The sequence below is a fragment of the Manis javanica genome, chromosome 4, assembly GCF_040802235.1.
Source record: "Manis javanica isolate MJ-LG chromosome 4, MJ_LKY, whole genome shotgun sequence".
Taxonomy (NCBI): domain Eukaryota; kingdom Metazoa; phylum Chordata; class Mammalia; order Pholidota; family Manidae; genus Manis; species Manis javanica.
In genome coordinates this window covers 28,851,274-28,876,144 of record NC_133159.1, presented here as the reverse complement: position 1 = coordinate 28,876,144, position 24,871 = coordinate 28,851,274, and the positions used below count along the sequence as shown (strand labels likewise).

Sequence of the window (24,871 nt, the reverse complement as noted above, 5' to 3'; positions counted from 1 at the left end):
ATTGCTCCGGCTTTCCCGCAGTTACCTGAGTCCCGGCTGCTGAGCTCCTCAGCAGCCCCCAGGGGTGGGCGGAGAGGGATTTTCAAAGGGGAGAACTCCGGGCTCTGAGCAGACTGGGAAAGGGGTGGTAGTGTAGAGTGCTGTGTGCTGGCAGCAGGAGCAAGAGCCTGAGGAACCAATGGTTCATGCAAGAGGTACCGCCTCCCCATCCTGACGTCCACATGGTTTCCCAGTCTCGGAAGCGCTGCTGATAGAGTGGCACTCTGTTTCCCACGTTGCTTTCCTTCCTCGAGTAGATCCCGAGGTCGGACTTGGCCCCTTCCTCCTGCCGGTGGTGTGTGTGTGTGTGTGTGTGTGTGTGTGTGTGTGTGTGTGTGTGTGTGACGAGGGCTGGGAGAGAAGGGGCGGGATCGAGCCATGAGACACCAGGAGCCACAGACTAGGAAGAAGCCAAGTGATGGGAGATAGAGGAGCTCCCCAGAGCCTGGGGTCAGGCTTCAAAGCCCTCTGCTAGTACTGGGAACAAACGAGCTTCCAGGCCAGCTCAGAGGCTGCAAGTGTCGATGCCTCCCCAATGTTCGACCCTCCTTAAGCCACGCCCACAAGGTCTATATCTCAGGAATGAGAGGCTAAGGGTCAGCTCTCTGGGCCACCGACGCCAGCTCATCCTCCTCCCCAGGAGCCCTGCCATCGCTCAGCGCTGCCCCACCCCACGGTTTGGAGATTGGCGGGACCCCTTCCTGCCCACCTCTGGTTCGCTGTTCCGCCCCTCTCCTAAGAAACTCCACCCCTCCACTTTCTGCTGGCGGCAATTGGTGGACCTCCAGCGGCAGTGCCTAGTGATTGGCCCCCATGCATGCTGGTAACCGGCGAAATCCCGCCCCCAGCCGGCTCTGGAGTCTGGGGGCACTGCTCAGCTGTGCTGGGGCTGGCGCGGCTTGAGCCGCCGCCGCACTGACAGATAGGTCTGCGGACTATGGAGACCCGCGCCGGCCCACATCCGCTGCGCCTGTTTGTCTGCCTGATGCCGCTCTACCTCGCGCTGCTTTTGGGACCAGGAAGGCCCGGGACAGCCGAGGAAGGTGAGGAGACTGGTGGCTGTTCTTCGAGCCTGGCATGCCAAAAGATAGGGGGCTGGAGACCCGGGGTGCTGGGAGGAGTCGTATGGAGAGACTGGCGTCTGTACTGGGGTTTGAAACAAGCGGACAGTGGGAAGCAAAGAACTGGAGAGACAGAAAAAAGATGTTTAAGCAATGGAGAAGAGAGGGGCATTGAGGAGCTCGGGCTGGAGACCTGGGAGGCTGGGGAAGAAAGAGACCAGGAATCGTGGGAGCCAAAGGCGGCGGTTTGGGGGCCGGTGAGACGGACAGGCTAGGCGATTGGAGGTGGGAGGTGTGGGGGCGGGGAGATGAAGAGAACAGAGGAGACAGGGAGATGCGGAGGTGAAATCGGAGTAAGGGGGTTATGGGATGAAGCCAAAACATCAGGGGCTAGGGGACCACTGTGTGGCCAGCTGAAGGTAGAGCGCTGGTTGTGGGGTATTGGAGGCCAGGTGTGGGAGCTGGCTGACTTGCTGATCATGGAGCTGTCTTCAGTGCTGAATCTGGAGCGTGGACCACACGGCGCAGTCTGCGTTGACAGGTTTGGGGCTGCCCGGCGATACCAAAGCTAGCGCTTGCCTCTGATTCTGGAATTGGGGGAGCTATACAGTCAGTAGAATCCAGAGGCGTCACATCCAGGTGCAGAATCATGAGAAGCTAAAATCTGAGGCGTTGACCGCGGGGTTGTTCAGGGCGCTGGATCTCTGACGCTTTCCAATATACAATTCCGATGTACTGTCAATTGCACCGAAATCAGGATGCTTTCGGCGGTCCTGCCCACTGTCGCTGACGCCTCTGGGGCCAACCGTTTAGAGGCTCTCACCTTGAAGCCCCACCTCCTTGCTTAAGCTCTAGATGAGTTATCGTACAAGATTTCTGGATGGCTCCTATGTCTGAGCCCCTTCTGTGCTGTCCAAACCAGTGCTTCCCTGGGACTGATACTGACAGCAGAATTCAGACTGCTGGCCAAATGCCTTCTTGGGCAAGAAAGTGACTCCAAGCTTCTCTGGTGTAGGAGGGGTCATGGCTTTATAAAAGGAATAATGAATTCTTTACAGGCAGTGGAGGTGACAGCCCCTGGGAAAGAGAATGGCCAAGAAGATAAGAGATTTTTATTTCTCCTGCTGCTGGCAGGTCTCCCCACTTCGTTTCCCAGAAACCCTGGAAGTCAAACTGAAAAGGTCCAAATCTTCTCTGTCCCTGGTGACCTCAGACCTCAGACCTCAGAAAAACCCTGAGTATGAGTGGATTCAAGGAGTATTCAGGAATCCTCTGATATGCTCACTTTATCCCTCCTTTTTGACACATACCTATAATTCAGGGGATGTGGGAAGGCAGGGGTTCACTGCCCCCCTCCAATTTTACAGCCAGTCTTAGAGTACTTGCCATGGACTCTGTGGTAGGCCAAATAATGATCCCCCCAAATATGTCCACATCTAACACCCAGAAGCTGTGAATGTTATCTTAAATGGCAAAATACTTTGCAGATGTGGTTAAGGATTTTGAGATGAAGAGATTTTTCTGGATTATTTGGATGGGCCCAATATAATCACAATGGTTCTTATAAGAGGGATGCAGGAGGAGTCAGTCAGAGGAGAAGGCAATGTGATCACAAAGCAGAGATTGGAGTAATGTGCTTTGAAGATGGAGGAGGAGTCCACAAGCCAAGGAATCCAGGTGACCACTAGAAACTGAAGTGCAAAGAAATGGATTCTCCCCTCTGAGCCTTCAGAAGGAACCAATTCTGCAGACACTCTGACTTTAGACCAGTGAAACTGATTTCCTGAGCTCCAGAACTGTAATAAAATAATTTCTGTTGTTTTAAGCCACTGACTTTGTGGTACTTTGTTACGGCAACCACAGGACACTAATACAGGCTCCTTCCCTAATTGTTGTGGCCACCTCTCTGGACTTGAGCTACTCATATCTCCTCCTGGTGGGGAGGGGGTGTTCAGGCACTAAGAGGGGAAAACTTGTCTGTTTCCTTCATCACATTCTCTATCCCCTCAGCAAATTCACAGTGATCTCACCAAAGGGTCCCACCCTCCGGACCTTCTGGCTTTCTGACACCTCTCTTCTCCCCTCTTCCTAGTCATTCTTCTGGATTCCAAAGCCTCCCAGGCTGAGCTAGGCTGGACTGCACTGCCAAGTAATGGGGTAAGTGTAATCCTTCCCTCCCTGTCCTCGGGATTCTCTGGTGGCCCAGGACTCCATCCCTTTAGCTCCCCATGGTTACAGTAGGTCTAAATGCTCCTCAGAGCATGTAGTCTGGCTTCAAGCCAGAGTGGCCTATTAGGTAACCTTGAGTCTTCACTCAGACAGCAAAAAAAAAAAAAAAAAAAAAGATGGTCGGGGAGTCTGGCTGGCTGTCTAGAAACAGAAATGTGGCATCTGGATGGAGCCAATACTGGACAGTGCCTTGCACTAAGTAGATCCTTCAAGTAGTGTTGTTGATTGATAGATTGACAGAACAAGCAAGGTTTGGAATCCTAAAAGAGGCTTGAAAACTTCAGATGGGGGTGGGGAGATGTGGCAGTATGGCAGCGGTTTGGTATGGAAAGGGCACTGGGTGAAGAGCCAGGAGACTCCAGGCTCTATTCCTCGGCTTGCTACTAGCTCGATGTGCATACCTAGTCAAGTCACTCTCCCTCCGGAGCCTAAAATTAAGGATTGGACTCAATTGTTTCCAACGTTCCTTCCAGCTCTGCATCTTATAATGTTAGAGGTGTGTATGGGGCCGGGGGAGGAGAATGACAAGGGATTGGAAGGGGTTTTCAACCTGAGTCACTGGTAGGGCTCGGCCTCCTGGGGGCGCCTTGGCTCCGAGCTTCACATATCTTTGTTCTCCTCCCCAGTGGGAGGAGATCAGCGGTTTGGACGAACACGACCGTCCCATCCGCACATACCAGGTGTGCAACGTGCTGGAGCCCAACCAGAACAACTGGTTGCAGACTGGCTGGATCAGCCGCGGCCGCGGGCAGCGCATATTCGTGGAACTGCAGTTCACACTGCGTGATTGCAGCAGCATCCCCGGCGCCGCGGGTACCTGCAAGGAGACTTTCAATGTCTACTACCTGGAAACCGAGACCGACCTGGGCCGCGGGCGCCCTCGCCCAGGTGGCAGCCGGCCCCGCAAGATCGACACGATCGCAGCGGACGAGAGCTTCACTCAGGGCGACCTGGGCGAGCGCAAGATGAAGCTGAACACAGAGGTGCGTGAGATCGGTCCGCTAGGCAGGAGAGGTTTCCACCTGGCTTTTCAGGACGTGGGCGCATGCGTGGCGCTGGTCTCAGTGCGCGTCTACTACAAGCAGTGCCGCGCTACGGTGCGGGGCCTGGCGGCCTTCCCAGCCACCGCGGCAGAGAGCGCCTTCTCCACGCTGGTGGAGGTGACCGGGACGTGCGTGGCGCACTCAGAAAGGGAGCCTGGCAGTCCCCCGCGCATGCACTGTGGCGCGGATGGAGAATGGTTGGTTCCCGTGGGCCGCTGCAGCTGCAGTGCCGGATTCCAGGAACGTGGTGACATCTGTGAAGGTATCCAAGGGGACTGGGCGATGTAGTGTGGGAGTGCAGTACACAGGTGGCATTTGGGAGAGCATATGCCCTAAATGAAAGAGGCAGGAGGGGGAGTGGAGAAGCCGTGGGCTGTGAAGCCTGGAGTCCTGACCTTTTGTGGCACTTCCAGTGCGTCCAGCCCGGCACAGTGAATGAAGTTATTAGGAAGTGAATTTGAGTTCCTATAAAGGGACATGAGGGACTGTAGTTCAGGTATTATGATAAGCACCACACACAGGCTTTCCTTTTCCGCGGCAATAAAGTAAGTCATCATTACCCCTGTTTTGCAGATGAGGAAAGAGGCTCAGAGAGATTAACACCTCACTCACAAAGTCAGGAAACGCAGAACTAGGATTTGAATCCAGATTGCCCAACTCTGAAGTTCTTTCTACGCCATGTTGCCTTCCCTATGCATAAGGAAGAACACGATAGCAGCCCAACACTACTGGCTATGGGCTGGTGGGACTGGTAACATTTTAGGGAGAGAGCTTCCTGTCACTGACAATACGCAAGTCAGAGGCTGACAAGGGAATCCTTGAGCTCAAAAAAGACAGATTGGGAGGTTGCACTAGATAACTACTAACATCCATCCAGCTCTCTAAATTAGAGTTGTGTCCCCTGAGTGAGACCCTCCATGTTGAGTTCTCAGGTCTGTGGGAGCAGACTTCTTTTCTCCCCTAACTGTGGCTCTGAAGACTGACGCTGAGGATGGGGTATGGATGTGCGCGCTTAATGAAGAAAGACCAAGTGATGCTTTTTCTAAGCCAGGTCATTTTCTTTTCTTTTTTTTTTTAAATTTTATTAAGGTATTATTGATATACACTCTTATGAAGGTTTCACATGAAAAGAATGTGGTTACTACATTTACCCATATTATCAAGTCCCCACCCATACCCAAATGCACTCACTGTCCATCAGTGTAGTAAGATGCCACAGATTCACTATTTGCCTTCTCTGTGCTACAGTGTTTTCCCTGTGATCCCCCACATCATGTGTACTAAACATAATACCCCTCAATCCCCTTCTCCCTCCCTCCCCACCACCCTTTCCCACCCTTCCCCTTTGGTAACCACTGCTCCCTTCTTGGAGTCTGTGAGTCTGCTGCTATTTTGTTCCTTCAATTTTGCTTGGTTGTTATACTCCACAAATGAGGGAAATCATTTGGTACTTGTCTTTCTCTGCCTTAAGCCAGGTCATTTTCTGAATGCTAGGGCAACAGAAATGGATCAGGCATAGTCTCACATCTTGTGAAACTCACAGTCTAGAGGGAAAGATGTAAAATTTAAAAATCACAACAGGGTGATATATGACATAACAGAGTATTAATACAGTGGTGAAAGACAGAAGAGGAAATGGCTATACTTGCTCTCTTTCCTTTGTTCAATTACCCATTCAATATGAATTGAGAACATACCATCTGCATTTATGGAGGGTTTATTACTATTTAGATGAATGTTGCCATCTCTTCCCTAGGAGAACTTGTGGTTTAATAAGGCACTTGGAGGCAGGAATCTTCCTGAGCAATCCAGGGAGGGTTAGGATCCACCTCTGTGCTGCAATCTCTAATTCTGCAGTTACCCTATGGTATGCTGTGACCTACTTCTGCGTGTTTCCACCCCTGGTAGAGTAATTTCTTGAGCTCAGGCAATGGGTCGTATTAGTCTCAGTAACCCTGGTGTGCATAATAGGATATGGTATATGGTAGGTGCCCAATGGAAATGTCTTCCTCAGTTGAGGGCATTCTGAGTTAAGAGACTGTGTGCAGCAGCATGGAGGCAGGAGACAATGTAGCATGGTTGGGGCTGGGCAAATCATTGTGGCTGGAGCAGAGGGCATTTGGGGATATGAGGGGTGATGGGGCTGGAGAGGAGCAGGGACAAGTCACGAAGGGCCTGGAATATGGGGATAAAGAGCTCAGACTTTATGCTTTAGACCAATGGGGAGGACCTGAAGCAGGGATCTGGTATGTTCAGATTTGTATTATCAAAAGATGACTTGAGCTGCAATTACAAAGAAAGGACTGGAGAAGGAAGGATTAGGGCCCAGCAGGTGAAGAAGGTAGTATAATAGTCCAGGACAAAGGCCACAAGGTCTGAACTATGGCAGTTGCAGAGATCATGGAGATCATGAGGCGCCTCCACAGACAGGCCTGTGAGGTCTAATAAAAGACTGGAGGCCTGGAGACCTAATAAAAAGGTGACCATGTAACACAGGAGGAGGAAGGACTCCTTTTTGACTTGTATGCTTCTGAAGGATTGAATGGACAGAGGGTCATCTCCTGGGGTAGAGAACACAGGACGTGAATGGACATATCACATTCATGGTGTATTCAGATGGAAAGTGGGTCTGGAGCTCAGCAACAGAGACTGATATTTTCTTGAAACTGTGGCTATGGCTAGGATGGATCAAGGAGAATGTGTGAGGCAAGAAGTAAGAGGGCCAATGATAAAATTTCATAGAACAGCAGTGTTCAGAGAAAGTGGAAGAATCAGACCCATGAGAAAAGACTGTGAGGGAGTGGCCAGAGGTTCGCGGAGATCCGGGAGAGTGTGATTTTGGGGCAGCCAAGGGAGATGGAGGTGTCCAGGAGGGAATGGCCTACAGTGTTAGTGAGCTGCCAGAGAAGGCAAACATTGGAAAATGTCTGCTTGGTGGCCCTGGTGAGAGCGTTTCTGCTGAGTGATGGAGACCAAGCTGCAGTAGGTTGAGGGAGGAAGGAAGCTGAGGAGCTAGGGACAGGGGATGGAAAGAACTGTCTGGAAGGCTAGATTTGAAAGGGGAAGGGAGGGGGTGTTGTGGGTGTTGTCTTGAGGAGGACATGGGATTGAGAGCAGACTTTTACTGTAGAGGGGAGTCTTGTTTCATACTGGGGGAAGGAGTTAGTGGGGTACCAAGTGGAGGGTTTGGGGCGCAATCTACCCCAGGGGAAGTATATTACTGAGTGGGTTAGAATGGCTAATAAAAAGCAGGCTATATTTTAATCAGTTTTACTGTTTTAAAATAGACAGTGCTATTATTGCTGGCACCCTAAATGGACCTCTTTTACTGCTCCATTCCTTGTTCTGTTACGCCGTAGAGAATCAGGAGGCGAGATGACTGATGGAATATAGTCAGGGAGTATGTGAGGGAAGAGGGGCTGGCTGGCCTTCAACAGGAGGTGGCTCATCCCCTCCTCTAGGTCTAGAAGGAATGAAGGAGAGGGAAGATGGGTGTGGATGGAGGTAATTGTGGGTTTGAAGGCCAGACATTGAGAGAATTACCAGCTGATGGCCTCTTTTCTCCCTGTGTGGTAGGAGGAGGGCATTGTATCCATGGACCTAGGATCCTGGTCTGTTTTATTCAGTGCTGAATCTCCAGAGCCTAGAATAGCACCTGGCTCATAGCAGGTGTTAAAACATCATTGAATGAATGAATGAGGAGCTGGAGGAGGAGGTTTGGATACACTCTGAGCAATCACACACACACACACACACACACACACACACACACACTCAAGAACCCAATCCCACTTCTTAGTGGAATTTAGGCTAATACCAGACAAAGGCCACTTGTATTGGTATTAGTTCTGCCTTTGGGAGTATGGAGCTGGGGAAGATGCCAAGGAAAGCTTCACAAGGGAGGTATCAGTTTGAACTGGGGTCTGGAGAAGCCCAGGCATTTTCCAGGGGAGAAGGGGTGTAGGACACTATAGGACAAGACCCAAAGTGTAAAAGGATGGGTTTAGTGTGGCATGGGTGGAGTAGTTGGCACTGGGGAGGTATTGGAGGGTTTAAAGGAGGAAAGTGAAATCATCAGGTTTGTATTTAGAAAGTGCAGGTCTTCCAAGTGCCCTCTGCAGCTAAGTACAGCTAAGTCCACTCTAAAGGGAGATGGATGTATGGGGCTAGAGCAAGGATGTTCTCTCCCCTTTTGGCTTCTCTCTTCAGCAGCCTTGACTCTTGTTCCCCATCTCCCAGCCACTAGAGGAATCACTGAAAGACTTGGGGTTTCCCTTGAGAGAAAAAATCATAGCGTATGACCTGTATCTTCAAATCTCTGTAGGACTGCCTTGGAGCAGAGGAACCCAAGCAGATGTGCTAAGGCACCACAGGGCACATTGAGACCCTGAGATGGGGTGGCATGAGGGGGATTACAGACAGGGAAGCTGATTAGGGCTCAGCATAAGAAAGCACTTTCTCACTGCCAGTGTTGTTCAGCAGAGGCAGCCTCAGAAGAAGGTGAGCTCCCAATTAAGAAGTATCTGAGCAAAGACTGTGTCCCACTAGGAAGGCTGCTGGAGGGCTGGGCCAAAGGAAGTTGAACTAGATGACTTCTGAAAGCCTGACTCTGACCTTGAGGAAGAGAGGGAAGGGCCAGCAATCAGAAGTCTGCCCCTCAACACAAACCTCTTCTAAACAGAGCCTCTCAAAGTAGAGATTGCCCATGCTGACTCCGATGGGACCAGCCAGCTCTGGACCAGCAGCCACCCACAGACACACAGAGAGGGGAGCCTCCAGTGTTCTTTTCCTTCTGCTGGGAAACTCTGCAAACAGATAGACTCTCTTATTTTACAACAGAGGTGGGCAGGCCATGGGTATTATTTGCATTTGACATGACCTCTTGATGCCAGAAAGGCAAGAAAGTGGCTGAGCTAACACTGCCATGCCTCCTGGGTCCCAGCCAGGGTTGCAGCTGCCCACCAGACCATGATGTTAGTAAGTCCATGTTTGTTCTGAAGGCAGAGACTTCCAAAGGTTCCTGGGCAAAGCTGTGTCTCTCAGGACTCTAGGCAGGATAGACCCTCCCAAGCCTGGGCCTTCCAGATAAGGGAAACTCTCAGCCCCCTCCCTCTTCTCCCAGACAGGGCAAAATTTCTTCCCCATGGTTAGTCTGCATCCCTTTGTTGTACTATGTCTTCTCTGGGGCTGGAGAGCAGCCAGCCTTCCATAATAACCAGCTAAACCAGATTAACTGCCTCTCTTCCTGACACAGCTGGTGAGAAATTTTTTTAAGTGGGTGTTGAGCACTTTCCACTTCAGGCCTATGATGGAGGAATAGTAATTACTGCCATTATTGTGTAAATGTTGTCTGTGCTGTGCTAAGTGGTTTACATGTTTTATGTCGATTAATCCTCCAACTTTTATGAGGTAGGTATTTTACACAGGCTCAGAGAGGTCAACCAACTTTCTCAAGGCCACACAGCAAATAAATGGTGTTAACTGCGCAGCAAACAAAGTTGTTCAGATACAAAAGCTGTGTTCCTGACAACTGCTTGTGCTGGGTGAGGCAAGGGAAGTGAGAGGAACAAAGTAAGGGAGGAGATGTCAAAACTAGAACCAGGGAACTTTCTCTGGCCCTCTCCACGGTCCTCCACCTGTTTGGCTCCAATTTCCAAAGGAAATTTCCAAAGGGAACCAAGGATGTCAGTTGAGGATTTACCATGCATTTACCCCAGATGGTGGTGGTGGAAGATGAGTTCTGACAACAGTGTGTGTGTAACTGGGAGTATGTATATGTCTGGCCCTGGGTAACTGTGGAGTAAAGGCACCACTCTTCTGTTCTCACATCAAGACTGGGAAGTTTCTCATTTTCTTCCTACGGGCATTAGGGCAGTATAGTGTGGGCTCTGAAACCAGTCTGCTTGGGTTGGAATTTCACCATTGACTAGCTGTGGGGCATTCGGTAAGTTACTTAACCTCTCTGAGCCTTAGTTTCCTCATTTTAAAAATGAGGATAAAGTACATACAGCACCGGTTGTTGTGAGGACTAAATGAATACTCAAAGTAAAGTACTGCAGTGTTGTGGCACACATTAACGTGCTTACTGACGGTTAAGTAATATTGGCTTGTTCCCTCAGGAGCTGCCTCCCCATGGGGCTGGGCTGGACTAGCTGATACCCCTCTCCCATCACAATTCAAGGAGATAAACCATGGGGCAGGCAGGAAAGTGGGGGAGAGGGGAGCCGTGGAGGGGACCCCTCCTTCTCAGACGGCTCTTCCCGCAGCCTGTCCCCCAGGCTTTTACAAGGTGTCCTCGCGGCGGCCCCTCTGCTCGCCGTGCCCAGAGCACAGCCGGGCCCTGGAAAATGCCTCCACGTTCTGCGTGTGCCAGGACAGCTACGCTCGCTCGCCTACGGACCCGCCCTCGGCTTCTTGCACCCGTGAGTTCCCCTCCTGAATGCATTCCGGAGGGTTGGGGGTAGGGGGCAATAAAGGCGTGACAGAGGTTAGGGGAAAGCAGGGAGTCCACTGGGGAGCGTAACAGACAGCAACCCAGACGGCGGGGAGCCTGGGGGCTGACTGGGGGCCTTGGGTTGGAAGGACCAGGACAGCAAAGTCCAGACAGAAGGATAAGGTTTGGCTTCTGGGTGTAGCACCACGTGGACCGTCCCCGCTCGCGCCCGCCCTCACCTCGCCCGACTCTCCAGCCAGGACTCCCGCCCCTCACCCTCGGTCCTCGGTCCTGGAGCCCCACCCACGTCGCGTCCGAACTGCGGTCCACCTCATCACCGACGAGCTCCCCTCGCGTATCCCGCCCCCTCAAGGAACCGCCCCACCCTCCCTCGCGTCCTGCCCGCGGCCCCGCCCCTCACCTCCCCGGCCCCGCCCGCTGATCGGCCCGCCCCCTGTGTCGCCCCAGGGCCGCCGTCGGCGCCGCGGGACCTGCAGTACAGCCTGAGCCGCTCGCCGCTGGCCCTGCGGCTGCGCTGGCTGCCGCCGGCCGACTCAGGCGGCCGCTCGGACGTCACGTACTCACTGCTGTGCCTGCGCTGTGGCCGCGAGGGCCCGGCGGGCGCGTGCGAGCCGTGCGGGCCGCGCGTGGCCTTCGTACCGCGCCAGGCAGGGCTGCGCGAGCGCGCCGCCACGCTGCTCCACCTGCGGCCCGGCGCGCGCTACACCGTGCGCGTAGCGGCGCTCAACGGCGTCTCGGGCCCCGCTGCCGCCGCGGGAGCCACCTATGCGCAAGTCACCGTCTCCACCGGGCCCGGGGGTAAGGCTGCCCCGCGCGCCGGCCCTCTCCGCGCCCCGAGGGATTCCCGCCTCCTTGCAAACGCGTGCTCTTCCGAGGCCGCCTCCGTGTCCCACAGGGAGCACCCCCCACACCCCGCAGCCACCCCCAAATAAACCACATTCGGTGGTTCAGACAAGCTCCCAGCCTCTCTCCAGGAGATTACGTGACCACAAAAACCTCTGACCTCGGTGACCCCCACCGACGGTCAGCCCCCTCTCGGAAGGCCACGGGGACGGGTTGAGGATGCAGGTGACTCGGTGCCTCTGAGCCGAGGAGGTTATGAGCGGTTAGGTGAGTCTGAGGAAGCCAGTGGGTGCGCAGAAAACCTTGCCCACACCGAACTCTGCAGTTCTCTCTGATTTCCCAGGAAAAAAGGTGGAAAGCCCCAGTCTTTTGCTCTACCGTTTCCAAAAATTCAGTAGGAAGCAAAATCAGACTTCTTTTTTTGTCTCAAAGAGGGATCCTGCCATGTGTCCCCTGCCTCATTCCCTGGGCCTCTGCAAGGGCCTCTGCAAGGGTTTTGCTGCATCCCTCATCCTCTTACCTGGTCCTAGAAAAGAGCAAGGAAGCACGTAGGGTCAGATGATGGGACGATGGAATTCAGTGGTCAGCACGTAACAGTCACATTTCTGAGTCTGGAATGCAGATGAGTAAATGAAGACCCACAAACCCTTTTATACTATACCTTCCTCATCCTTGAAATTTACTTTTGATTTGTCTCTGACTCAGCTGGGATACACCTTCAAGTAATCCTATAAGTATGCTTTGCAAGAAAGATAAGTGAGCTACATGGCTTCTGAGTCTTTTCTTGTCTGAGAAGATAGAATTGGTTTGTGTCTCTACTTACCCGTATTCTGGCAGTTGTATTGCAGAGAAGCCTGGGGCCACAGTAATTTTTATTCTTTTGTAAGTAACTTCAGTATATATAAATACACACATGGATGTTTGTATAATTCTTTCACCTACTGGTGAAAGTAAACTTAGCCAATATTTGATCTCTTTTTACTGAGTTTGGCTGGAACATAGTAAAACTTGATCTGTACACCTTATTTTGTTCCTGGAAATTTTTTTTCGGTTGTTGCTTTGACTAGAGCTTCTGATAACTCCGGTATCTCTATTAAGAATCTCTCTAAGCTTAGGTTGTACACCCATTTTCTGATTCTCACGTCTTGTCACTTTATCATTTTAAGATCTTAATCCATTTCCTCTGCCTTTTGGGAGAGATTTCCCAATTTGTCTCTTTTTCTGGAATAACAGTTTTTTTCTGTTTTTACTATCTCTTTATTATCTGTGATTTAACATTTGCTATTGCATTTACATTTTTAAAAATTCAATATAAAAAAAGAAAAAAAAGCCACCCATAATCCTATTGCCCAGACATATACAACTATTAATATCTTGGAATATAACCTTCCACGTTTTATTCTGTCTCTATATCCATACCTAGAACTATAAAAATCCCTTTCGTATATGTAATACAAATTTTTACCTGGTATTTACTGTTAACAATCCTTTTTGATATAGACAGATTTAAAAGTCATGTTAAGGAAAAACTCTTGTTTCCATTTATTAATAAAATACTTTTTAAGGTTTACATGATGTTAAACATTTTTCTTTAATCGTGAATAATACAATCTTTTTCTTGTCAGTTTCTACATAATTCTGGCTTATTACCCTTAAGTAAATATCAGCATTTCCTCTAATAGTAGCTATTTAACATTTAATTTTTAACTTTCCCCTAGTCTGTTGTGATTAGTAATTCATGTAAGCTATGTGCTAGGTGCTAAACAGAAAATGGCGTGAGACAGCGTGTAGGCTATGACTTTTACTTACAAGCATGTAAGATTATATAGAATTTAAGATATGTGTCTAAGGCTATATAAAGTTTAAACAGGTTATATAAATGCAAGCTATATGTCTTTTGGTTATTAAGTGTAATGCCATATTATTAATTAAATTCTATCTTACACATGTGGGTTGAGGCTTACATCTAAAGTCTGGGGATGGTACTCCTATCACCTATAAGTTTTAACATTCCTTAACATTCCTACGAATACAATAGGAACACCTTATTCTTTCATGATATTCATTCTACAATTTCAGATGTTTACACCTTTCCTCCTGTGTCTATAGGCAACAGGGCCTTGCAGTCCTCTAATTTTTCATATAATAACACTACATCTGCTCTTACTACCTTACTATTAATATATTTTGTCATAAATTTATCATTAACTTCTATATATGGGATATTTATAAATCTGTCTTCTTATTTTTCCCATAAATTCTTTCTTTAAGGGGGATACTAGAGGTGTCTTCTAATATTATAAGCAACATAAGGGGGGCCCTTGGCAGTGGGGACTATCTTTATTACTTTGCTGTTTCATATGAATTTCTTGGGAAAATGGGTTTTTCTATGGGGGTTTTTCCATGGCCCAGGTTCCCATAACTTCTGGTTAATCATGTTTGAATTATTACAAAAGGAAGGACAAACTGCATCTAGTTTTAAGAGAGGCCTTTAAGAGGGTTGTTCTGCTTCACTTATTTGTGGCAATATGCCTGGAACAGTTGGTCCCATAACACTGCTTTCGTTTCCAGAATTGCTGCTTTGATCAATATTTTGGGTTATGTTATTTACTAAAGATTAATAAATCTTAAATACATAGGATTTCCCATATATGAGCCCAATCACCAACATCATAACTGCAAAAATAAGTGCGGGAATTAGCAGGGGCCAGCTGTGAGGTTTCCTGTTTTCAGGACTCCTCCTCGTGCCTGGACCTTGTCAAACAGCATGAGCAGCATGGCCCGTGCCAGTTTGGCACTGTGCAATATGATTTTCTACATTAATTCATTTAAATGGAGTGATAACCATCTTTCAAATGATGGAACTGAGGTTCAAGAAGCCAAGGAAATAGTACAAAGTCACTCAGTAAGGAGTTAGACCCATCTTTGAACTCAGGTTTGTCTACCACCAAAGCTATATGCTTTTTGCCCCTGGGCCATATAATGCTTTCAGTTTTTATTGAAGTTTCTTAAAAAATCAGGAATGGAAGTTAATTTTATAAAATGCCTCTTAAGCATCTTACAAGATGAACACGTTTTTTCCCTTTGACCTATCGGTATAATGAGTTCTGTTAATGGATTTTTCAGTGTGAAGCTCGTTTTTGCATTCCTAGATTATACTGTACTGGATATGAGTGTTTTATTATTTTAATATTCTGCTGAATAAAAAAATATTTTGCTGAATTACTTTGCTTATATTTTAATATTTGTTCCATTTCCATTTATAGGGTCAGTGGGTTTTTTAAAAATTGTGTTCTTTCTCAAGTTTTAGTGTTTTGATAATGGTGGCTTTGGAAAAGGCATCAGGAAGACCTTTTCTTTCTCTTTGCTCTAGAACATTTTAAATAGCATAATTATCTTTCTTTGAAGGCATGTAAAACAGCCTGGAAAACTTCTGGGCCCTGTATCGCCTTTGGGGACAAGTTTGATAATATTCTCAATCTTTTCCATAACTTGTTCTTGAATCAGTTTTGTTGTGCTTTTTTTGAGGGGGAGGAATTAATATCTTTTTTTGTTGTGCTTTTGTAGAAAATCTTTTGATGATCTTTTTCTAATTTATTAACCCAGGAATGTATATTTTAAAACTTTCCTCGGTATCTGGAGTTAACTCTACTTTCTCTTTCTTCATGTTGTGTGCTTGTGATTTCTTTTTTCTTAATTATCCTTGCCAGAAGTTTATTTTACTGTTTATTTATGACAAATACTTATTTTAAGTTTACTTATAACAAAGAATCAACTCTTGAATTGATAAATTCCACTGTCTTTACTTTTGTAACTTATTTCATGATTTTTTTTTTCTTTCCACGCAAGAGATTTTATTATCTGAAGGAGAGAGTGGCTGCCCCAGGGGGTGGTGGGGAGAGAGAGAGAGAGAGAGGGAGCAGCAGAGAGAGCAGCGGGACAGAGAGAGCGGAGAGCAGAGAGAGAGAGAGGGAGGGAGAGAGAGCAGGGAGAGCAGGGGGACAGAGACAGAGACAAAGAGAGAGACAGAGAGAGAGAGGGCAGCAGCGTGGTGCCTTTTATTGTGGATCCGCTCGGCCTGCTGCTTTGGGGGAGGGTCGGGATGTTTAGAGATAAGGCGGGGTAAGCCCCAGGCAAGCCCAGGCATAATTCTCACCGGTTTATGTGCTTGGGACCATGGGGCAAATGGAGGATAAATTACTGTATTTTTACATTCCTCCCTTTTCTTTTTTATAAGTGGTAGAGGATTTGGGAAGGGGTGAAGGTTAGTCTTCAGGAGCTGCTTCCTGGATGAAGTTCATTTTTGTATTGATGAGGGGCGGTCCTCAGATGAGCCCTCCGTCTGCAGTGGCGATGGCATTTTCCAGGTTCAATAAGGATCATCGTCTTTGGAGGGGTTGGTAATCCTGTAATATAAGCTGGTTAAAAGTTTGGTTAGAAATTTTTTGCATTTGGGCTAATTGCTATGTTTACATAGGGTGGCTGAATTAATAGCATTTTGGGGGGACATATGTGTAGGCAGAAAAACAACCTGTAGGGAGGGCAAAGGGAATCCTTGATGGCGCAATCCTTTGGACAGTCTGAAAGAGAAGGGCTGGCATTGGGAAGATAGGTCTGGTGAGAGAGTAAGTGTAGAGACCAGGGTTAATAATCCTGAAGCATGACGCATGGCGGTTGTAAGGGAGGTCTTAGGACTCTATGCTGGCAGAAACTTTTCAGTGATGAGTGGAAGCGAAGATGAGCAGCGGGAAATGCGGAGAGTAAGAGGTCCCGTCAGGTTGGAGGAGTAGGAACCTGTGGGAGATTTGGTGGGAGGGGAATAAGCTGAGACAAATGGTTTAAGGTGGGAGTTGTGTACCTAATGGGGAAGACCCTGGAGTTTCACTGCAGTTGGTGTGGAAAGGATTACTGTGTATGGCCCTTTGCCATTTGGGATTTAGGGATGGTGTCTTTGTTGTCTGGAATGGGCATGGTTTGGAGAAGTTTTTTCCTGTCTATGGTAATGGCCTTGTAGCGCAGGGAGAGCTGAACTCCCAGGTATGTGACCTGAGCTGCAGACAGCTGAACTTTGGAGGGTGAAACCCGATAGCTGTGTTCTGAGAGAAAGTTTAAAAGGAGAATAGTATCCTGTTGAGAGGTTTGTAGATAGGGACTGCACGGGAGGAGATCATCTACATATTGAAGGAGGGTGGAGCTTGAGAGAGTAAGGGATTTGAGGTCTTGTGCTAGAGCCTGTCCAAAAAGGTGGGGACTATCCCTAAAGCCCTGGGGAAGGACTTGTTAAGTGTTCTCTGAATATTAAAAACTAACTTAACATAAGGAATTTACTGCCTTGATTTTTCTCTGGGATACCGGCATCTTGGTCTGGGAGCATATCAAAAGGCTGCCTGCTCAGCTCCCAAGGTGGGCTGAGGTATTGTCTATTTGCTAAAGAATCCTGCCTTTTACTGTGCTGTCTACAGCTGGGTCTGCATGCTAAGTTAGTTGCTCAGTTTGCAAAATTACCTCATCAGATCTGAAGGAAGAAAGACAGCACGTAGGCCTGGGCCTTTCAGTATGCTAAAGTGAATCTTATACACGATTACAAATGATTAATAAAACGTGTGCTACTCTTTATCTGGGGAACATTAACTGATCTCACTGAAGAATGATTCTAGAGCTTAATGCTCAACATAGTTTTAGTAGGTGGGGGTTCCTAGCATGTAGTTACATTGCTCTGACTGCAAATATCCTGCCTTGCTTTCTCCAGAGGCACTCACCTTATTCTAAGCCTATGGTCCCTGTCTCATTCTCCCCTCTACAGATAGAGACTCTAGCTGCTGCTAGGGAATGGGGGCGACGACCGCTCTGGCTGCTTCATGCTGAGAGGGGGCGCAGGAAAGGGTGCAGCTAGGTCTCTATCACTGGTCAGTTGAGAGGGCCTCGGAAGGTTGGCGCTTCTATTCTGGGTTTCATTTCTATTACTATTTGCAGTTTTGTGGCTCTAGGCAAGATAGAAGAAGTTGTTGTTAGGTTAAGTAGCAACATCTGGAGTTGGATTTTCCATTCTGGAAGGACAAACGATGAGATTAAGAATGCATGGCTGAATATGAGAGCTAGAAATATGAAGAGTCCAACTGAGAGTCATAGCTAGGTGTCATGGGGAAACTAGAATTCTGGATCGAGTTTACATCTCAATAACTAGTACTAGGATTTAGTATGGACAAGACTGCATTATTGAAACAATACTTTTCTCCAAAATCACCTTCATTTTTATTAGAAGTAACTAGATTAAGAAAATAATTAACACTTGGATTTATTATTTGCATAAGTGCAGCAAGAAGAGCAATTGATTACATGGGATCTTTTAAATGTGCTTTGCTGGAACTTTTTGTAAGGAATTTCAGATTGAACTTTTAAGGGCTTCTTGAGGCCAGAAAGCTAAGCCAGACTTGCCATCAGGTTGTGCCTGTAGTACCTGTAGATTTGGGTGAATTGCTCTCTTCTTGAGGTTCTCAAGACATTCCTGAGATTCCTGCACTTACCAGGAAGTGACCTTCCTTACTCACCTGGTCAGGCTGCTGGCAACTCTCTCTGTAAGCAAGGTACCAGGCTAGTTCTTCTAAGGGGCTTTGTTGGCTTTATAAAGTCAATCTTAGTTCCTTAAAGCTGTCTGTTCATATCTGAGTTTACACGTGTGTCTCTCAGGTATGATGTTCCAGTCAAAGCCTTGGTAATATAACCAGCGTTTTTGATTGGTCCTCTTACAAGGAAAACAGATTCTTATTGAACTTGCGCAAATAAACATACTGCCATGAAATATAAAAATAGTCACTGAGAGTTTTTAAATTCTGAAGGAATCAGGTAGAGAGAAAGATAAAGTTTCAATTCTGCTTATAAAGGCAGTCATTTACTAAACTGTTGTCAGCTTAAGAGAAAAAGCTTAAAACACTTTATCAACAACATTTGAGACATAAGCCACAAAATTATCTTCCTTAGTTTACTTAATCCTATGTAACTAATACCTGTTCTGCTGAAATCTAGTTTTACTAGTTTAGGAGTAATAAAACAGTGAGTATAGATGACAAAAGACTTACAAATGACAATGGTTAAAGATCTGATGAGAGCTTACTGTAAGACAGTTGTCATAGGGAAATTTGGATCCTTCTGTAATACAAAACATTCAGTAACAAAGTTTAGCATCATTCCCTGTGACAATGCCTTCTAGGTAATTAAGCAGGTAAATAAGCCAAATTAGCCAAATATTTTCCTCAGTGAGAAAAAATTCCTCTGACATGTTCCAGGGGCCCTCTGGAAAATATCAGAGTTAACTAGAGGTAAAAGCACCTTTTTGCATTTGATTTTGGGAAGCTGTTAAAAGTTTTAAGGCACTTGCTTAAATAGTTACTCACATTAGACAAAGCTACACTTCACTTTAAGCATTTTTCTTTGAAAGATTTAACAGATACCATCAACTTAAATGACTTTAGGTAAACTTAGGCAGCTGATAACCATAAGGACATGTGTATTCAGTTCAACTTAAAGTAGCATTAATGCTTAATATCTTCTTTTATAATTTTCTGGAAATTTTAGAATGCCCAATTTTTACAAGCGCTTGTCTTTAAATCAATTTTTATTAATACCATCCGGAGGTAGAAAAATATTTTTCATTTACACACTTAGACACAAACATACAGATTGAGACGTAATGATACAGTGAGAGGACAGACAGAGCTCCAGGCATGAGCCAGAGGGGGACGAGAGCCCATGGTGGGGCATTGTCTAGGAGTTTTACAGGCAGTTGAGGATATTTGGGAAAGTGAAAAAAGCTTAGGGGTGTGGCCTTTAAAGCAAGTAGTAGGTGTTTAGGATTGCAGGGGAGACAGAGAGAGAGCTTGGTTCGCAGGTAGGAGAAGGCCTGGATATATGGGATCTCTTTCCATTTGCCCGTGCGCTCACAGAAGTTGTATAAGTCGTGGAGAATTTTAGGATCTAAAGAGCCATTTGGAGACCATTTAGACTGATTGTCCAAGGGATATTGTGGCCAGATCTCATTACAGTAGTGAACAGGTTTGAGGTCTGGAGTTAGGTGGAGGGGCTTTAGATTATTGATTAAGCACCCTAGCGGTGAATCTGCGGGAACGGAGGGCCAGATCCCATGGTGAGAATGAGACCTTTCAGAAGTCGCTGAGGTGTCCCTGAGTGATTGAGAAGGTCACGGAGAAGACCAGGCACAGTTAGGGGGTCATCACCACCTCTAACTGTGGGGTTGAGGTGAAAACGCCGGAGAGGCTCGGTACCTGGTACCAGGAGTTTTCGAGTCAAGTAGACACGTAGATAAAGGGAGACTAGGCCTCAGTGGATGAGGATTCTCACCATGGGGAGGCAGAGAAGGGTCGACTATGGGGATCAACTGTGACTCTGAAAGTCGTGGTTGGGGGTGCCCCCGTCCCAGAGGAGCCCTTGGGGGTGCCGGACACTCAACAGTCACTTCCCAGGTTCCAAAGGGACATTTAAGTCGACCATGAAGGGGAGACTCACCAAATCGAAGGCCAGTGTTGGGCGAGAAGACGAGTGACCGGGGAAATGGACCGTGAGCCCATGGAGGAGGATCGGGCAGTGAGGGTTCCCAGAGCAGCTCAGGTTCCCAGAGGAAGAGCAAAGTCAATGGGAGAGCCTCATCCGAGTCATGGCACCAGTGAAAGGGTATCTCGCCGCAACCCTCCTTACCCAGAATGACTCAGGAGACATGGGCCCACGCAAGAGATTTTATTATCTGAAGGAGAGAGTGGCTGTCCCAGAGGGGGAGGGTTGAGAGAGAGAGAGGGAGCAGCAGAGAGAGCAGAGAGCAGAGAGAGAGAGAGAGAGAGAGAGACAGAGAGAGAGCAGGGGGACAGAGACAGAGACAAAGAGAGAGACAGAGAGCGATTTTATCTTTATTAATGCCATTCTCCTGCTTTCCTACAGTCTTTTTCTAGATGAATTCAGTGCTTAGATTATTTTTTAACATTTAAGCCTATGAATTTTCCTCTGACTATAGCTTTGGTTACATCCAGTATGTTTTTATGCATAATATATGACTAATATTATCAGCTTTTTTTTGAGATATAATTCACATACCATAGATTATTTATTTTGTTATTTGTTCCTTTAAATTTTTAAAGTTTCTATTATTTTAAGTATTGAGGTACATACAATAAAATGCACAAATCTTAATGTACAATTTGATGAATTTTGACATGTGTATATACTCATGTAACCATCACCCAGATCGAGATATCATTCTCGCTACTTTTTTTCCCGTTCACCTATTTCACCCATCCTTCATCCCCTGTGATAATCACCAATCTGTTCTTTATGTTTATGAGTCTATTTAAGTTTTGTTTGTTCATTTGTTTTTTAATTACACACGTATGCAAAATCTACAATATTTGTCTTTCCCTGTCTGACTTATTTCACTTACATAATATCCTGTAGACCCATCCATGTTGTTATAATGGCAAGAATTCATTCTTTCTAATAGCTGAGTAATATTCCATTGTATATATGTACCACATCTTTTTTATCCATTCATCTATTAATGGACATTTATGTTGTTTCCATATTTTGGCTGTTGTAAATAATGCTGTGATAAACAGAGGTACATATATCTTTTTGTATTAGTGATTTTGTTGCCTTCAGGTAAATTCCCAGAAATGGAATTGTTGGGTCATATGGTATTTCTATTTTTAGTTTTCTTTGAGAAACCTCCATACTGCTTTCCAGTAGTGCCAGCAACAATTCGCAATTCCATCAGTGGTGCATGAGGGCTCCCTTTTCTCCACATCCTCACCAACACTTGTTATTTCTTGTTTTGTTGATATTAGCCATTCTGTCTGGTGTGAGGTAACCACCTAGGTAACCACAATATCTCACTGTGGTTTTGGTTTGCATTTCCCTGATGATTAGTGATGTGGACAATCTTTTCTTGTGTCTTGTTGGTTACCTGTATGTCTTCTTTGGAAAAATGTCTATCCAGGTTCTCTGCCCATTTTTTGATTGGACTATTTGTTTTTTGGTGATGAGTTATATGATTTCATCATGTGTTTTGGATATTAGTCCCTCCTCAGATATATCATTTGCAAATATATTCTCCCATACAGTAGGTTACCTTTTCATTTTGTGGTTGATTTCCTTTGCTCTGCAGAAGCTCTTTGGTTTGATGTAGTCTCACTTGTTTATTTTTGCTTTTGTTTCTCTTGCTAGGGGAAGACATATCCAGAAAAAAGTTACTAATGTTGATGTTCAATAGGACTTAGGTATTTTAAAAAAATTTTTATTAAGGTATGATTGATACACACTCTTTTGAAGGTTTCACATGAAAAAACAATGTGGTTACTACATTTACCCATATTATCAAGTCCCCACCCATACCCCAATGCAGTCACTGTCCATCAGTGCAGCAAGATGCCACAGATTCACTATGTTTTTTCTCTGTGCTACACTGTTCTCCCTGTGATTCCCCCACACCATGTGTCCTAAATATAATACCCCTCAATTCCCTTCTCCCTCCCCACCCGCCCTCCCACACCCCTCCCCTTTGGTAACCACTAGATCATTCTTGGAGTCTCTGAGTCTGCTGCCATTTTGTCCCTTCAGTTTTGCTTCACTGTTATACTCCACAAATGAGGGAAATCATTTGGCATTTGTCTTTCTCTGCCTGGCTTATTTCACAGAGCATAATGTCCTCCAGGTCCATCCATGTTGCAAATGGTAGGATTTGTTTCCTTCTTATGGCTGAATAGTATTCCATTGTGTATATGTACCACATCTTCTTTATCCATTCGTCTACTGATGGACACTTAGGTTGCTTCCATATCTTGGCTATTGTAAAAAGTGCTGTGATAAACATAGGGGTGCATATGTCTTTTTGAATCTGAGAAGTTGTATTCTTTGGGTAAATTCCAAGAAGTGGGATTCCTGGGTCAAATGGTATTTCTATTTATAGTTTTTTGAGGAACCTCCATATTGCTTTCCACAATGGCTGAACTAGCTTACATTCTCACCAGCAGTGTAGGAGGGTTCCCCTTTCTCCGCATCCTCGCCAGCATTTGTTGTTCTTAGTTTTTTTGATGCTGGCCATCCTTACTGGTGTGAGGTGATATCTCATTGTGGTTTTAATTTGCATTTCCCTGATGATTAGTGATGTGGAGCATCTTTTCATGTGTCTGTTGGCCATCTGGATTTCTTCTTTGGAGAACTGTCTCTTCATATCCTCTGCCCATTAGTTAATCGGGTTATTTGCTTTTTGGGTGTTGAGGAGTGTAAGTTCTTTATATATTTTGGATGTTAACCCCTTGTCAGATATGTCATTTACAAATATATTCTCCCATACTGTAGGATGCCTTTTTGTTCTGTTGATTGTGTCCTTTGCTGTACGGAAACTTTTTAGTGTGATGTAGTCCCATGAGTTCATTTTTGCATTTGTTTCCCTTTCTTGAGGAAGTGCGTTCAGGAAGAAGTTGCTCATGCTTATATTCAGGAGATGTTTACCTCTGTTGTCTTCTAAGAGTTTTATGGTTTCATTACTTACATTCAAGTCTTTAATTCATTTCGAGTTTACTTTTTTGTATGGGATTAAACAGTAATCCAGTTTCATTCTCTTGCATGTAGCTGTCCAGTTTTGCCAACACCAGCTGTTGAAGAGGCTGTCATTTCCCCATTGTATGTCCATGGCTCCTTTATCATATATTGATTGACCATGTATGGTTGGGTTTATATCAGGGCTCTCTAGTCTGTTCTGTTGGTCTATGGATCTGTTCTTGTGCCACTACCAAATTTCTTGATTACTGTGGCTTTGTAGTAGAGCTTGAAGTTGGGGAGAGTAATTCTCCCTGCTTTATTCTTCCTTCTCAGGACTGCTTTGGCTATTCAGGGTCTCTTGTGGTTCCATATGCATATGAATTTAGGACAATTTTCTCTAGTTCGTTGAAGAATGCTGTTGGTATTTTGATAGGAATTGCATTGAATCTATAGATTGCTTTAGGCAGGATGGCCATTTTGACAATATTAATTCTTCCTATCCATGAGCACAGGATGTGTTTCCATTTATTGTTATCTTCATTAATTTCTCTCATGCGTGTCTTGTACTTTTCAGAGTATAGGTCTTTCACTTCCTTGGTTAGGTTTATTCCTAGGTATTTTATTCTTTTTGATGCAATTGTGAATGGAATTGTTTTCCTGATTTCTCTCTCTGCTAGTTCATTGTTAGTGTATAGGAATTCCATAGATTTCTGTGTATTAATTTTGTATCCTTCAACTTTGCTGAATTCAGATATTAGATCTAGTGGTTTCAGAGTGGATTCTTTAGGGTTTTTTCTGTACAATATCATGTCATCTGCAAACAGGGACAGTTTAAGTTCTTCCTTGCCAATCTGGATGCCTTTTATTTCTTTTTGTTGTCTGATTGCCATGGCTAGGACCTCCAGTACTATGTTGAATAGAAGTGAGAAAAGTGGGCATCCTTGTTTTGTTCTCGATCTTAAAGGAAAAGCTTTCAGCTTCGCTGTTAAGTATAATGTTGGGTGTGGGTTTGTCATGTATGGCCTTTATTATGTTGAGGTACTTGCCCTCTATACCCATTTTATTGAGAGTTTTTATCATGAATCGATGTTGAAATTTTTCAAATGCTTTTTCAGCATCTATGGAGATGATCATGTAGTTTTTGTCCTTTTTGTTGATGTGGTGGATGATGTTGATGGATTTTCGAATGTTGTACTATCCTTGCATCCCTGGAATAAATCCTACTTGGTTATGATGGATGATCTTTGTCATGTATTTTTGAATTCAGTTTGCTAATATTGTTTTGGGTATTTTTGCATCTATGTTCATCAGGAATATTGGTCTGTAATTTTCTTTTCTTGTGGTGTCTTTGCCTGGTTTTGGTATTAGAGTGATGCTGGCTTCATAGAATGAGTTTGGAGGTATTCCCTCCTCTTTTATTTTTTGGAAAACTTTAAGGAGAATGGATATTAGGTCTTCACTAAATGTTTGATAAAATTCAGTGGTGAAGCCATCTGGTACAGGAGTTTTGTTCTTAGGTAGTTTTTTGATTACCAGTTCCATTTCGTTGCTGGTAATTGGTCTGTTCAGATTTTCTGTTTCTTCCTTGGTCAGCCTTGGAAAGTTGTATTTTTTAGAAAGTTGTCCTTTATTTCTAGGTTGTCCAGTTTGTTAGCATATAA

At 45.7% G+C, this 24,871-nt stretch overlaps 1 protein-coding gene across 3 annotated transcripts in view; it reads left to right on the top strand.

The window, feature by feature from the left end:
* Window positions 1-935: 935 nt before the first annotated feature.
* The window catches only part of EPHA10 (EPH receptor A10), a 51,351-nt gene continuing 27,415 nt past the window's right edge, over window positions 936-24,871 (top strand). The window contains exons 1-5 of one of the 3 annotated variants that reach the window (XR_005062124.2): window positions 936-1,082; window positions 3,193-3,257; window positions 3,956-4,634; window positions 10,639-10,794; window positions 11,274-11,624. Coding sequence is in view for 1 of the 3 variants with exons in the window: in XM_037021336.2 (XP_036877231.2) it covers window positions 977-1,082; window positions 3,193-3,257; window positions 3,956-4,634; window positions 10,639-10,794; window positions 11,274-11,624 (1,357 nt within the window). In the remaining 2 variants the exon portion in view is untranslated. The remainder of the gene's footprint in view (window positions 1,083-3,192; window positions 3,258-3,955; window positions 4,635-10,638; window positions 10,795-11,273; window positions 11,625-24,871) is intronic. The other 2 variants (XR_012130121.1, XM_037021336.2) reach the window with 2 other exon arrangements.